This window comes from Drosophila simulans, chromosome X (assembly GCF_016746395.2).
Source record: "Drosophila simulans strain w501 chromosome X, Prin_Dsim_3.1, whole genome shotgun sequence".
NCBI classification, from domain to species: domain Eukaryota; kingdom Metazoa; phylum Arthropoda; class Insecta; order Diptera; family Drosophilidae; genus Drosophila; species Drosophila simulans.
This window is the reverse complement of record NC_052525.2, coordinates 12,707,110-12,722,734: the sequence shown is the minus strand read 5'-3', so window position 1 is coordinate 12,722,734 and position 15,625 is coordinate 12,707,110. Positions and strand designations below refer to the sequence as shown.

At 39.6% G+C, this 15,625-nt stretch overlaps 2 protein-coding genes across 3 annotated transcripts in view; both read left to right on the top strand.

Annotated features, from left to right (window-relative positions):
• The window catches only part of LOC6725841 (integrin alpha-PS1), a 43,674-nt gene that overhangs the window by 14,556 nt on the left and 13,493 nt on the right, over positions 1-15,625 (top strand). The gene's annotated exons all lie outside the window — the stretch shown is intronic.
• Positions 6,646-15,197, top strand: LOC27206348. The gene has a single exon (XM_044923800.1). It carries the CDS (start codon positions 8,043-8,045, stop codon positions 8,475-8,477), a length of 435 nt encoding a protein of 144 aa, XP_044779735.1. The 5' UTR covers positions 6,646-8,042; the 3' UTR covers positions 8,478-15,197.

The following is a 15,625-nucleotide window of genomic DNA, read 5'->3' as shown; positions in this document are numbered from 1 at the left end:
TTTTATCTGGCTGACTTGTCACTCCGTGGTTATTGCTTCCAGTATTCTACCCCACCACCTGTCCATCAAGGCTTATCTTTTGTTTGGGAATGGATGCTGCGAGAGTTGTAGCTCCATTTACCTGCTAATAAATCCCGGCACTTGGCTAAGAAATGCACAGGAAATAAATATGTATCACCGAGTGATGAATCAACCCTAATCTGCGTGTGAACTCATTATGAAACAGCTCTTGGTTAAATAATGATGAGCTCAGCAGAAGTTCAGTCTTGGAAAAGACTTAATAATTTGTGGCACAATATAAACGAGATAACTGTAAAGAAATATTTGCAACTCTGAATGAAAATCCCTGGAAACTTGAATCTTATTTGAAGTTTCTTCCACTTCTGAGTTTCAGATCCTCGATTTTATGTATCTGCCCTGTTTTTTCATTTCCAGTTTCAGTTTCAGTCGTTTGTTCTTGTGTTTTAGTCTCGCCTTTGGGTGTTTCGCCTTCTTTAGCTTTGCTTTGCTTCTTCTACTTCTTCTGCAGTTTTTATATATGTTTTTTTTTTAATAATTGGCATTCCTTTTATAATTTATTGACAATTTTAAGGCGCATCCAAGGTCGTCAACACACAAAAAATAATGGAAAGTGAGGTATACAATTTATTGGCGGGCGTGATAAGTCGCCAAATGGTTTGGTTTTTCGTTTTCAGTTCTGGATTCCGCCCCTCATTTTGTCGGCCTTTTAAACGCCCCCTCGTTGTACATGTATATATTTATTGTTATTTTGGCTGCCCAGCCAGCTGTGCGAAAATCAACTGACCAACTGACCAAAATCGCTGCAGGCTACTGTTTCATTTTCCCTTTGTTTGCGGCCAATCGAGGGGAAAATCCAACTGAAAGGGGCAAAACCCATGAGGGGGCGGGGGAAAATCTATGACACAGACGGAAGCGTCAACATCCATTAGCCACAGGCCAATGAGCCAATTAGCCAACTGCGAGCCATTCAACTGCCACCCCCGAGATCGATGGAAAACCACTCGAGACCTCAGGCACGAAATGCAACTCCAACTACGCCCGCAAAATGTGCACTGTGAGAAATTTGTAAATTGGTCCGGTCATAAAGATAAAAAAAGATTTTTTTGTAAGGGGTACCAACAAAAAATCAGGGAAACCATTTTTCCAAAAAATGAAATATTTGAGAACGGTTTTTTGGGTATAACTCGACTAAAAATGGCCACACAGCAAAAAGAATTACCATTTTATACTCCCTGTTACCAATACTAACCATTCCTATCACTTTTAAACTGATTTTGTAAAATTAATTTTTGGCCAAATTTTCGCATTTTTTGTAAGGGGTACCATCATCAAAATTTGCGAAAAATTGAAACATCCTAGAATACCAAAATTTGAATGCAATTCGATTGGGATTTAAGAAACAAACTCAACGAGGTATGACATTCCATATTTGGGTAATTATTTTGAATGTTTTGATCAAAATACCAAATATTTTTTTCACAAAAGATCTGGGAAAATATTTTTGGCAAAAAAATGAAATTTCAAAGCGAACAGGCGAACAGGAATTCCAGAAGGTGACCAACGATCAGTTGGTTTTCAGTATACACCTGTTACTGATTATGATCACTTGGTACCAAAAATCCAAAAATCTAACAAATTCGGCACAAAAACGCGTATTTTGTTTGTAATGCAAATTGTTTGATTTTTCGGTTTAAATTACCAGGCGAACAGGAATTCCAGAAGGTGACCAACGATCAGTTGGTTTTCAGTATACACCTGTTACTGATTATGATCACTTGGTACCAAAAATTCAAAAATCTAACAAATTCGGCACAAAAACGCGTATTTTGTATGGCAAATTGTTTGATTTTTCGTTTTAAATTACCAGGCGAACAGAAATTCCAGAAGGTGACCAACGATCAGTTGGTTTTCAGTATACACCTGTTACTGATTATGATCACTTGGTACCAAAAATCCAAAAATCTTACAAATTCGGCACAAAAACGCGTATTTTGTATGGCAAATTGTTTGATTTTTCGGTTTAAATTACCAGGCGAACAGGAATTCCAGAAGGTGACCAACGATCAGTTGGTTTTCAGTATACACCTGTTACTGATTATGATCACTTGGTACCAAAAATCCAAAAATCTTACAAATTCGGCACAAAAACGCGTATTTTGTAATGCAAATTGTTTGATTTTTCGGTTTAAATTACCAGGCGAACAGAAATTCCAGAAGGTAACCAACGATCAGTTGGTTTTCAGTATACACCTGTTACTGATTATGATCACTTGGTACCATCATTAAAATTTGCGAAAAATGGCAAAAAAATAAAATTTCCGTTTCCGAACACAGGTCGATAGGGAATTTTATTACGAATTCAACGAGGTATGGCATTTCACTTTTGGACAACTATTTTTAATGCTATTGAGAAAATTCAGATTCTTTTTTACCAAAAATAAACAAAATATAAATTGCCAAAAATCTGATATTTACAAACGGGGTTTTCTCCATAACTTGGCCAAAAAAGATATCACCGCTAAAATGAAGACTGTTTTGTGCTGCCAATAAACATAGATATCTATCCCTATCACTATTTTTATTATAATCAAAAATAAAATTTTTAACAAATTTTCGCATTTTTGATAAATGCGAATCATCAAAATTTGCAAAAAATTGAAACATCCTAGAATTCCAAAACTTGAATGCAATTCGATTGGGATTTAAGAAACAAACTCAACGAGGTATGACATTCCATATTTGGATAATTATTTTTAATGTTTTCATCAAAATACCGATTATTTTAATGGGAAAATTTAGAAATAAACCAACTTTTTCTCTGTGTATCCTGTAGGCTGAGTTGTCATCACTTTCGCTGTCGCCCGAAGGAAAATCTGGCCAATTACGCGAGTGAACAGAAAAGGGGGACGCGGGTTTTCTGGCTTTTTTTCAAACCTTAGATGGTCAGCTTTAATTAGCAGCCGGCGACAATCGAATCGCAGCGAATTCGCTGCAGTTATTTCATCAATGACATTTAAGGCTTCATTAAAAGTCCTGCAAACGGGCGTGACCTTACTTGGGACGATGAGTGACAGGGGGTGTGGGGGTTAGGACTGCAGTCGAAGGTACAGGGATCGAAGGAATATATACGATGTACATGCACATATGTATGTATCTGTATAAGTGGAGGATCTCTAAGGCTGCCGCATAAATTTCATTTGATTGGACTGAGCTAACGAGCTCAGCGATGGTCGCGTGATTTATTCTGTTTTTGCAAAACTTTTATTTTTCGTTTAAAATATTGGTTTTTATGTACATTTACCTTTATCTTATCTGAAATCTGCAACTGTGATTTCCATGAGCTCGTATTTTAATTTCCGCATGTTTCATAAGCTACAAATAGAACATTCCATCAATGGAATGTTAGTCATTTTTATTGGAGGAACTTTCCAAAGTGTTCCAATGGATTCATCATCATATAAATTGGCCAAAAAAACATGACGCATCTGTGACGCATTAAGTAATAGTTAGTTTTATTTTTACCTTATCGTATGTTAATAATAAATTAATTCTCTACACACTGTGCTACTCCAATTTATTGTTTGGTTTTGCTTTGTTGTCAAGTCATTACTTATGATTAGATTACATATAACCTTTAATACAATGCTAAAGATCGCACCATACGTTGACATGCTTTATATAGTTTAGACTGAAAATGTCTTGCAGTTATTTGTGGCATGTTCGAAAATTAAATATATTAGGATCGTGTCACGATCTTTGTACCATCTCAAGGGACCGAAATTCAGCTAAGCATCTTCTGGCCATCTCCGCATCGGAACCCCCTTGGAATCTCCTTAGCCGCCGCCTGTGGCAGCACCATTAAAAATGCAAGTTGCTCGGCCAGTTGGCTTCGATGGCCTGTTGGCCAAGGAGCTCTTGGCCACGTTTCGTTAGCCCGTTTCGCTTTTACTTAACATTTGAAGCCTTTGCGCCGCTAATTGGCTGAAAATACCAAAAATGGCAATGCATGACGACTCCGTGGGCAAAAGGAGCAAAGGGGATTACGTGGTGGGAATGGGGAAGAGGTATGTATGTTGTGTTATGTGCATAGGAATCGCTGCCGGGGATCGTCTATGCACTTTGGTGAGCATGGCAGTCGACAGTTGGTCCTTTAGTCCGATAACCAAAGGAAAAAAAAAAATAGTCAAGTTGTTTCAATATTACGCCCCTATTTTTCTACTAACTTTTAAATTTCCTATGAAATTCATCATTAATCAAAGTTGCTTCTTCTCCAGGGAATAGCCGGGAATTATTTGTGGCAATTATGAATATTTTTTTTATTTTTTTTTATTTTTTCATCAGTTAACGCACACAATTTGCAGGAATGATAAGGGCTGTCAGCCGTCCCCAGGGAGCTGCTGTTGTTTCCAACACAGATTGTGTATTTGTGTATCTGCAAAGGGTTTTTATCCGCTCCTAATTGACAGGCACCATTTTCTAGTGGGCGTTACGCTGTATGCGGTATAAATAAATATTATTTATTCGCCCTTATCGATTGTGTGGGCAGCAGCACCAAAAGCAATGGCAAAACAAAGCGTGGGTGCAAAGCTCCAGCTTACCAGCCGCCACATTTTTAGCCCTCAGGTAAACAAAAAAATAAGAAAAAAACCCAAAACTGGCAAATCGCGGGCGTGCATCTGCGGCATGCAACTTCCAACTGCGATGCGGCCATCAGTGTTGCCGCAAAAAAGTGCCTCTTTTCAATGGTATATTATTGACACACTTTATTATCACCACTTGGCCAGCGTTATCTTATCCCAGGCTAAGATATCGAGCTCTTCAATGGCCAATATCTTTGATATGGCCACATTCCATTCAACAAGTTTGCGAGCTTAAAGAAAAAAATATTTAGTCAAGGCTCAGGAATGTGATATGGATGGGTTTCAATATTTTGATGTTAAATAATATATATGTATCATCATGATATTTGTAATGAACAAATATTTTCAGTGTTCATTACGAATGTATTTCTCACTCTAGCTAAAAAACAGCCAAGTAAGCAACACATTCAGGACTTTGGTATTCTTGCCTCCTTGGCTGCTGCAGCTTGTTGTTGTCAATAAAAAAGCGACTGCAAACAATTTAAATTTGAATTTACAATAAATTAGCCGCTGCTGCGTTTGCCAGAGAAGACCAGGAAAAAAAGAAAGAAAGGGGTTACGAGTGGGTTAAGATTTGCATTCACTTTGGTTTGCTTACCAAACCGTTTACAACACTATACAATTCTATTCACTATTCGAATAATATTAATTGAGCATTTTTCTTCCTCTTTTCCAGGTATGTACTGCTTAACCCATTAGCTGCAGCTGTGCTTAATTAAGCCACAATATGTTGGGATATCTCATTGTGAGTTCAATAACAATGCAGTGAATGAAAAACAAAAACAAAAACGAAAACAGAAAAAAGAAAATGAGTACCAGACTCCACTGACAGTTTGCATTTAAATGTCAATCAGGCCACACAAAATACGCACAAAGGGTACGAAAAAACTGACAGAAACGTGGACATTTCAAGATAGACATACATACGTACATACATATATTTTTCCAGTGCGGGTGGTGCTGTTTTTGGCGGTGGTGGTTTCATTAAGTCAGCCGCTTAATGCGATTTTGACAAATAAATTCATCAACACTTCCGCTGACAACTGGCAGATGAGATGAGGCAGCCACACAGCAGCAACTACCGCAAATCCAACTGCAACATAAATTGCAACTGCAACAGCAATTGCAACTGCACACGGAAAATATTCATATACTTGTGTTAGAAAATAATTTCTGAAATACTTGTTCATGGGCTGTAATCCTTAGGAAAGTCTTGAGAACGAAAACTAAATAATTTAGCAGGCAAACACTTAGTGTCTTGTTAAGTTTAAGTTTAGAGGAAAAATATAACATATTTGTTCTCAGTGTCTAACTTCTGCAAAATGTTAACAACGGCAGCAACAGCCAAACGCATTTGAAATTCAAATTTGAGCACATTTAACAAGCATTCGCTTGGACAGCCAAGCAGTTGTAGTTGCGTTTGAGTGGTTTTAGTTGGCGGTGGTTCCCCCGCGTGGTGGGGGTGGCTGAGCGGGTGGTGCAGTGGATTAGCAGCCAGCGTTGTGGCTGTTGGCCTGCCATGTCGACGCTCATCAGGGTGACAGCTCTGGCAGAGCGATAAATTTGCCGGCATAAGACTGCATAACTGCAATACTGCACCACTGAACCACCAAGCCAAATGCAAGCCATTCTGCACCACCGTGCACAAGTTCTCTGGAAGTTAATTGAGCATGCAAAGAGATCAGATTCCGTGTCTGCAACAGTGACCAAAAACCATTGAGAAAGGTTCTATGCATCAATATTGGGTTTAAAAAAAATCCCAATATACATAGAAATCCTAAAGAATTTATCTTTAATTTCGAAAAAGATATTTTATTTCTAAATTGAGGGAAAATACATACACATGTTACTATGTAAGTTTATAATTATTTTATATAATGTACATTATTTCTCAATATCAACATAAAGTCTGCCTATGAATACCACTTTCAGTTCAAATTTATAACTGATTTCAATACCGAATTAAAAAAACCTCTTTTTCAATATAATGTTATATTTTACTGCTGATTTCCAGCCGTTTCTTCTGATCCCTTTGTGTACTTAATGCAGTTTTTGCGCCCCCAATTCGCAGAGTCAACACAAATTTATACGGAAACCTGACAATGTGCGAGGGGGAGAGAGAGAGAGTGAGTGAGAGAGAGAGAGAGAGGGGAGAATGGAAATGAAAGGAGAGCAAGCGAGATGACAGGAGTTGGACGACACAGGGCGTGCAAATGTAACGGAGATATTTGAATATCTGAGGGCGCGAATGGCATTCCACCAGTATTTCAATATCCCTGTGGGCGATTCCCAGATACAGTCACCCATAAAAGTCAGCGGACCTAATGAACTTGCAAATTTTTATGACTGCTCGTGGGGCTGTCGGAATTTCGCATTGACTTCCTAAGCTGGCGAATTTGTAAGAATGCGCTTTGATTTCAGATTCAAAGCTTATCGCAGTTCGAATGCAAGACCCACGCTGACATTTTTATAGCTTTTTCAGAGCTCCGAATGCAAAAATTCTTCCGGCTATGAATGCAACTTTTCTGTCAGTCCAAGTTGCAAACAGTTCTTAATAGCAGTTCGCTGACTGTACTTATAATTCACGAAAATCCACCAAAGCTTCTGAATCAATTCACTTGTTTTGAGTGCTTTTTGTAAACGAACTGAAAAACCAACCAAATCGAAACGAATTCCAAATTGATTGCCTCCTCCGGATGCGATGAATTTTCAATGATCGCAGCAATAATAAACGAAGAGCTCTCGAAAATAATCAAAAACTCTTAAGTATTCCGTCCATAAAATGAGGCGATACGGATTAGAGTTCAATCGCGATGGACATAACAATTATGATTACACCAAATCCAATGGAATTATGTATTCGTTCGTTTTTCATCCACTGATAGTGGCTATCGGGGAATACAAAAATGTTCATGCCGCATGGCCCCCAAATGTTTGACCCACTTACAATATAGAAAACAGGGGATAGTCACAAGTATCTGGGATGCAATACACTGTATCTATGTATCTATACAACATATGTTGCCCTAGCCCTGTTCCAAATTCGATTTACTCTGGTATTTATGAATAATACTGCATAAATGTAATATAACTAAGGAAATGGAAAAAATATATAAGTTATAAGTATCGCACTTATCGAGAAAAATATCTGAGTAACACATACATATCTGCGAGTGAATCTTATTTGTTTGAGGTTGAGTTTTTTTTTTTTTTTGTTTGAACAGCTGCCAATGCTCACAGGGCATTTACGATAAGAGGTAACAAAAATATATCTTAGAAACCTATTTTTTTGCTACGCTAAAAATGTGAATATGTTTGGGAACAACTTAGTTATCACAGAGAAGTCCGTCGCCCCTTTGAGTTAGTAAACCCATTTGAATCATGACTGAGTACAGTTCCCAGAGCCAAACTGAAAGTGATAGCGATGAGGGACCGGAACCGGATGTGGAGCAGGCCAGGACCCGGGATTCCTCGGATGATCTGACCAGCAACGAGTGGCTGAGCCTGCACGGATTTCCAACCGGCACCGAGGACGAATTGGTGGCCATTTTCTCTCGCTTCTGTTCGATGAACTCGCATCGCAAAAGGAAGAATGGTCTAGAGCTGGGATTCGCATCCGCGGAGCATCTGCAGCTGGGCGTTCTGATGGCCAAGCGTCTGGTGGTGTGCAACATGCAGATCCAGTGGCATGTGGGTCGTCTGGAGGTTGATCCATCCCTGAATCCCAAGCCTTCAAGGGAGGAAGCCCGTGCTTCGGGCGGTGGACTTGGCGTTTTTGGCAAATTGCGTAGGGCATTTGCCAATTACTTTCACTAAAATTACCATTACTATTGTTCAAAGAAATTGTTGCAGTCGTTTTATGATTCCAAACTAAGGAATTTGCTATATTTGCTAATACAAAACATTCATTAATTACAAGCTAAGTCTTATAATTAGCTCGTCCCACGATAATTGGCTGCGAAATCTTAAAACTTAAAACATTCAATATTACACAATAGGGGTCCTTGGGGAAATTGTCCCCTGTGGGTGGAATGTAATTGCCTTTCAAGGCCAGAAAATTAAATGTGATTTCCACCCACATAATCCATTTAATTAAGTGCGACTAAAAATCAACATAACGTGCATTTGCCGTTCAATATGGTAATTTAAAACCCAGACAACAAGTTGCTGATCACATAAAAGTCTTGCAAACCCAGCTACCCCATCCATAGGCCACCCCCCTAGAAACCCCCCTGCAGGCGCCCACATAAGGCCGAAAATGAAATGGAAATTTTTCAGAGAGCAAAAATGAAAAAAAAAAAAATAATAAAAGCCGCCATAAATAATATGCTCATATTGCGGACTCTTCAATTAAAACTCATTAACATAATGGCCTAAAACAGCACTCGACTAACTGTCGGCTGAATGTGACAAAAATAAAGCAATAACAGTGGCGGCGACTGCTATTCGTGCTAAGGGGGGCGGGGGTTCCCAGAAGGGGGGTTGTCTGCCTTCAAAGTAAATTTACTTGTCAGTGTCGACGCGTGTAATTTATGCAAATTTTATGCGCACACCACCAAAAAGCAAAGCACCAAAAAAAAAGGAAAAAATACAAATTTAACTACAGCCAGCGAAAAACTGACAAAGACGGCAAAAAAAATAAAAGCATTAAACGCAAAGCACGCAGAATTGTTTTTATTTTTATTTTATTTTTTTTGAAGGCGGAGGGGTGTGTCGTTTTCATTTTAGTTTATGGCGACATAATTAAAATTTATACGACTTACAGCCCGCATTTACAGGGAACCAGCACCCCTTTTGAAGTACAGTAATAACACCGCGATAGGTCGACTTATGTAATCGACCGTCATTAGATTTCTGTATCTTATCAAATATTTTGTAACACTAATCGAATATGACAGCAGCAGCCTTAACTAAAGTAAGCACTGGTTCAATGTGATAATAGTTTGTTTATAAAATTGTGTTCCTTGATAACAATTTTATTAAAGATAAGTATTTTTTTTAATAAAGATCTTCGGCGCGTTGATTTATCTAGTGTCCACTGTACTTAAATGGGCAGCAACAGAAATTATGTCAAAATATGCGCTTACATACATATATATATATTGGGAAATCCCAGATCTTCTCTCACAATTGCTCCCTCTCTTTTTAGCACTCCTTCTTTTTGGGGTTCACCCTCCCCCCCTCTCTCTATCACCTGGCATCTTTCGCCGTGTGTGGCCGTGTCAGTCGCTCTCGCTCACTCCACTGCCCTATCCCCCTCAGTCTCGCATAATTCTTTCAAATTCAAATCCAAAGCCAGACAATAACAACACTAAATTATGAAGGAGAAGACTGCAGTCCTGCTCTCTCGCTGCTCAGTAGAATACACAGAGAGATATGAATGGGCAAACTCGTTCTACTAACAAGATATTAACCAATGTTTTTATATTCTTAGTTAATCTGCTACAGCTGTAAAAACAATAATTACTTTATATTCGCAAACATCACTGCATACCGCATAGTCACCCTTTTTTTCTCAGTGTATCGTGGCTTTCGTTCCTCTTCATCTGTTGCTGTTTGTAATTTACCTGCCAGCCAGTTGTTTTGTTTACCTATGACGGCATTTCCCTCTTCACCGGCTATCGCTCACCTTTTCCCCTGGTCCTTGTCCTTCGCTCATTCCGTCCTCGTACCCTTCGCCTTTATTCTACACTGAGGAAAACATCTCAATTAAAAGTCAATTCAAAGAATCTGCGCAGCAAATATAAATAGGTTGTAAATGAAAGAATTGTAGCTCGCTGAAACTGGAATATATATTATGCAATATTTTATTACATCAGTTTTATATTAGATTATATTCTGCATTCATTTTTTCTCACGGTGTGCGTACTCTTCTTTAGTTGCCTTCCACTCAGCGACCGCTATTAAACGTCATTGTCTCCAAGCCTTCTTCGCCTCTTCTTCAGATTCTTCTGGCTATGTGGATATGTATATGTATATGCGTGTATTTGTTTATGGTGCGGCTTCGCCTTTGTCATGGAAAGGATAATAAAAAACGAAATTATGTTTAAATATGGTCATCCCCCTGCAACTCCATGGCCCCTTTCCTCGCTCACTCTCTTTTGGGGCATGGACGCGTTAACATTTTTATTGCCGCCATGTCAGTTCCCATAAATGTGCCACACAACACTCGTACAAAGGGAAAGATATAAGAACTCGGAACCCGACATATATGTAGCTAACCCTGACCTGACCATCGTATCCGTAGCCATGAAAAATATTTTCTTGTTTCAGGATGGCTTGGCCCAATGACAAATATTTGTCACCAATATATATATGATTTATATAGATCATGGTCAATAGGTTACCATCGATTAATTGACTTCGGTTACAGAAAAAACACTATTATTCTTAAACTATCTTCCGCGAACATTAAGAAATTAATTGGATTGGCTTCATTAATCGGCAAGCGATATTTATCGCTCGGTTTATCAAATTAATCAACCATCCTCAGGCTCTCTACTTTTTCTGCCTCTTGGAAAACGCTTGATCTTTACTTGCCCTGAAGCAACAACAATTTGTTTACTAACAATCTATGAGCAACGCAAGCAAAAGTCAAAGAGAAGGAGGCAAAGAAGTACAGTCTAGCTTCCATAAGACACATAGCAACAACAAATTAATTTGTTTTTAACAAACTAGCATAGTTCCTCAATGATCTCCCAAAGTATGTATTACTTCTTCCTTTTGCAGAAGATCTGTTCTCTTAAATGCTTGACTAGTTTTAGCGAGCCATCACTGTAGAGATTAATTCAGGCCTGAAGCTGCGCATGCGCATTTGCCAGAGACAAATTTCCGAACGCTGATCCAACCGCTTGACCTTGCCATCAATTCTCATAATGGAAATGGCTTGCCAGTCGGGGGAAAATGGAAATGAAACCGCTAGGCCGCTTTCCCAACAGCAACAACAACAACGACAAAATCCAAATACAAAACGCGATAAGCTGCAAAGCCGCGGGCCAATTTGTGCTACTTGGGTTACGTTGATGTTTAGAGGGGATGTGGAGCTCAAAGTTGCACTGAGAGAAAATAGAATGGTTTACACCAACTTGTTAGCTTTGAAATTGAGCTTATTGCGAATGCCCCACGTTGGGCGCCAGTATTGTTAACCAACCCAGCATAGCTTTCATTTCTCTCTGTGCAATTGGGCAAACGTATCGACGGTGGGTCTATGGTTTGGTTGATGGGTTCCTGGGTAGGCGGTTAAGCGGGCTACCGCGGCAATTTAACGCTCCAGTGGCCATACACACACACACACAGATACGGCACCATATGTAGATCAGCGAGATACATATGGGAGCAAACATCTGCATTTGTGTTGACCCACAATTAATCTGAGCCACACAGCTGCAAACAACGCACGAATTTTGGTCAGAGTTATCAGTTAGCACCAGGCCCATCGGGGCTGCATTTCCTGTAGCCAATTTCCCATACGGTTGGCCAAATTAACGAGCCGTGAGCGATGATGACCCAATCGAATGGAATGGAACTAGGTTGGTCCAACGAAATGCTCGGCTTGCTCATTTTCCCAGAGCGCTTTTTTAGGCCTTACCCCAATTTAGGTTCGGTTTAATGTAGTCGGTAATAATTAAGTATTTTGATGAACAACAATGCGTTGCCATAGAAAAAACAAAGAGACTTTAGGCCAGTGTTGATTAACAGTATTATTATTATAATTCGGTCAATTTTATTTTTCAAAGGCAGTACTGCAAATGGGGTTGAATTCCATTCAGATGGTAATTATAATTTGCATTATAAGCATTCCCTTTTTATCATATATAGTAAACAAACTTTATTCGATATTATTTTATGATATGAGAACCTTCCTCATTTGCGTTTTTCTCGACCTGCCTTTTTTGGAAGTTTCCGCACTTATTGGCGGCGCCATCGAAGGCGTCATCCACTTGGCCAGATCCCCACTTCAGCTATTTTTGGCGTCTTGTTCTGCCATCTAATGGACACATTATGTTCTTGACCCGCGGCGGAAACGCGTGCCTGCCTCCCATTATGGATTTAGATTTGGACTTGGATTTGGCTTTGTGCAAATTGAAACATCCACGGATGTTAGCTAATGGGATCCGATATCTATAACCACACTGCACATCAATATAAGGCAAAACAAATGATTAACAGGCCCAAAAAAAAAAAATAATAATAAAAAACAAAAAACGGACGAAAACCCTTGAGGGCTTTGGTTTCCCAACGATTTTGGGCATGACTTCATTCAGGCAAGAAATCTTCGCGGCTTTTTTCTTTTTTTTTTTGACACGCGCGTCACGGCGACACCTTGACATGCCACGCCCACCAGCACCTCGCCGCCCAGAGAATGAATGACTTAACCAAATCCCATCAAATTATGCGCGTTCGGTGACTGCCCGTCTTGAATTTTAAGCCATCGGCCGACCCCTCCAAAAATGAAATACTCCCCAAGAAATTGAAAGAAAACCGAAAACCGAAAAGCGACAAATTTATTGAATTATGTTTTTCGCTGTTGTGTTTGTCGGATGTATTTTGTAGTTTCTGAAGTGACAAATCTCTCGGGTTATTGGGTTGGGTTAGGTTACGTCGCGTTGCGCTGAGGGATCCGCTGATGGAAGGAAGGTCACATATTCGGGTAGACTGCAGAATGGATTCGAAAAGATATGCAGCGGAATAATGAGTGGGGACCGATGAAGAGGAGTGGCATGCATATAGGGTTGAATTGTTTTGGAATCATACGAAATCAGATGCCTTGAAATGTTTTGGGAACGATATATGAGAAATGAATTCCCGAAATTAAATGCTAGTGTTGCATAAAAATCATTTTTTCTTCGAAGCGAAATTGAAGACCGGAGAACTTATATAATAATCATAATAATAATCATTGTAATAATCATAATAAGCTAAAAACATGATATGATGATAACCTAATAACCATAAGCGATACATCTGTATCTTTCCAATATTGTATCTTAAGAATCTCTCTTTCTATGTAGTTTTTTCTTCTATTACGCAAACTCGCTGCCTTTCCCCCCAAAAAAAAAAAACCTACAAAGTTGATGGATGTCTTTGACATTGAGCATTGAGTCCGTGGTGCGAGTGTCAATCGTCAACGCGGACTTGTCGACTTAAAGCGCAAATTGAATTAGGCAATGGTAATTCAGTTGCTTCTGTTGCTATTATCGACAGGCGTTTCGTATTCGTAATTTGATTTTGGTTGTCAGGCTTAACAGGCCCCCCATCAAACCCAAAGCCGAAACACAATTCCAAATGTGGACAATCGAATTCCAATTTGACGCAAATGCTGCACAGGCACAGCCTCTCCTCGAAAATCCAGCGAAGTATGTAGTCTGTAGATACATATGTATGTGGTATTTCCTTCGACTTTTGAAGACAGCTGCAGGTAAACGACACCGCATGTCGCCCCTATCTTCGATTCCGATCGGACAGGTAACCAGAGTTCAGGTAGATAAACTGCCGGCAGGGAACGGGAACTGCTCATCCTTCTGTGATAACTTCATCCTGCCGCAGCAGGAAGTATCCTGCGAATCACGCATCCCACTCTACGGCGATTCACCCTTGAGAATACAATATGCGCATAGAGACGAAACGTGACTAACTGCGATTGTCCCGCGGGCATAATTAGACCCGAATAACATCACCTGGCGACACCTCAGCACAATCACCACATTTGCAAATATCAGATAGGCCAAAAAACAAAAAACACTGAGCGAAAGTAGGACGATGTTTTCCCGCTTAAGTTCCCAACTTGGAATGGTAATTTTTGTGGTTTTTCCCCTGTGTAGCAGATAAACAGCATTTAATCAGTAGCACACTCATCTTATCGCACTGGCGCCATGAGATTAGTTTTCCAAGTAAACTTTTTGGAATTGGGCTATTCCTGAATGCGAAATCCGAACGGCATCCGAGGGCCGGAAATAGATCGATCCTAGAAGAGGGTGCTTCTCGCAGCCAGACGAGACAACCCAAGCATATACCAATACCATATAGCATCTATGTCCCCAGCAGATCCATAAATATTTAAAGAGTGAGAGATGTATTGAGGAGGGTTCACAGGGGTCACTGCGAGACGAAAATGAATTGAATTTTGTTTTTTTTTTTTTGGCTGTCTTGGGGCAGACAAATGATAATAAATAAATATGCTGAGGAGGGGAGTCCGCCGATGCTGCACCACTTAAAGATATAATATTGGGGATTGGACGAGCTCGATGGCAAACACTTGGGAACACTTGTGATAATCATGACTAATAAGATACACAAATATCGGAGCGACTGGGAGCAACCGAAAAAAATACGAGAAAATAAGGCAAACACAGCTGGACCAGAAAGGGGGGCAGCCAAACCAGACAACAAAGTACTCACAATTCTGGCAAATGCAATTCGGGGAGTTCCTTCTGTGGTTGGGGGTTACGAAAATAAGTCGGTGGATAAGCTCATTTGGATGGAGACCAACGTCGAAGGGTGAGCAAGTGGAAAAAGCAACAAAAAGGGGCGAAAAATGCATAAAAATAGGTATTTAACTTCAGTACAAAAATGTTTTAAAATATTAGTATTTTATGTGCATATTTCTAACATCAACTCATATTTTTATCATAGAGAACAGCTTCTCTACGCTTAGTTATTTAATAACCCCACCCTGCTGCATAAATAATAATTGAATATTTCTATTGGAGTCAAGACATTAAGCGATCTCCTTTCTTTCGCCTTTCTTCGTTTTTTTATTCAATCAAACAATCAAATTCCTACAAGAGTCACTCCAGCTGCGGGTGGTGGGTGGAGTGGGTTGAATGAATGGATTCATTAGATTCACGTTGAAGTTGGCTGCAGTGTAGCCGAGCCACTTGAAAGGGTTTTCGAGAGCCCGGCAATTGAGGCGACACGCGCGACGCCTTAAAGCGGCAATTAATGTTCAAATTTAATTAAACGCA

Excerpts from the sequence above, each read along its gene's own strand:
- LOC27206348 (XM_044923800.1), top strand. The coding sequence starts at position 8,043 with ATGACTGAGTACAGTTCCCAGAGCCAAACTGAAAGTGATAGCGATGAG.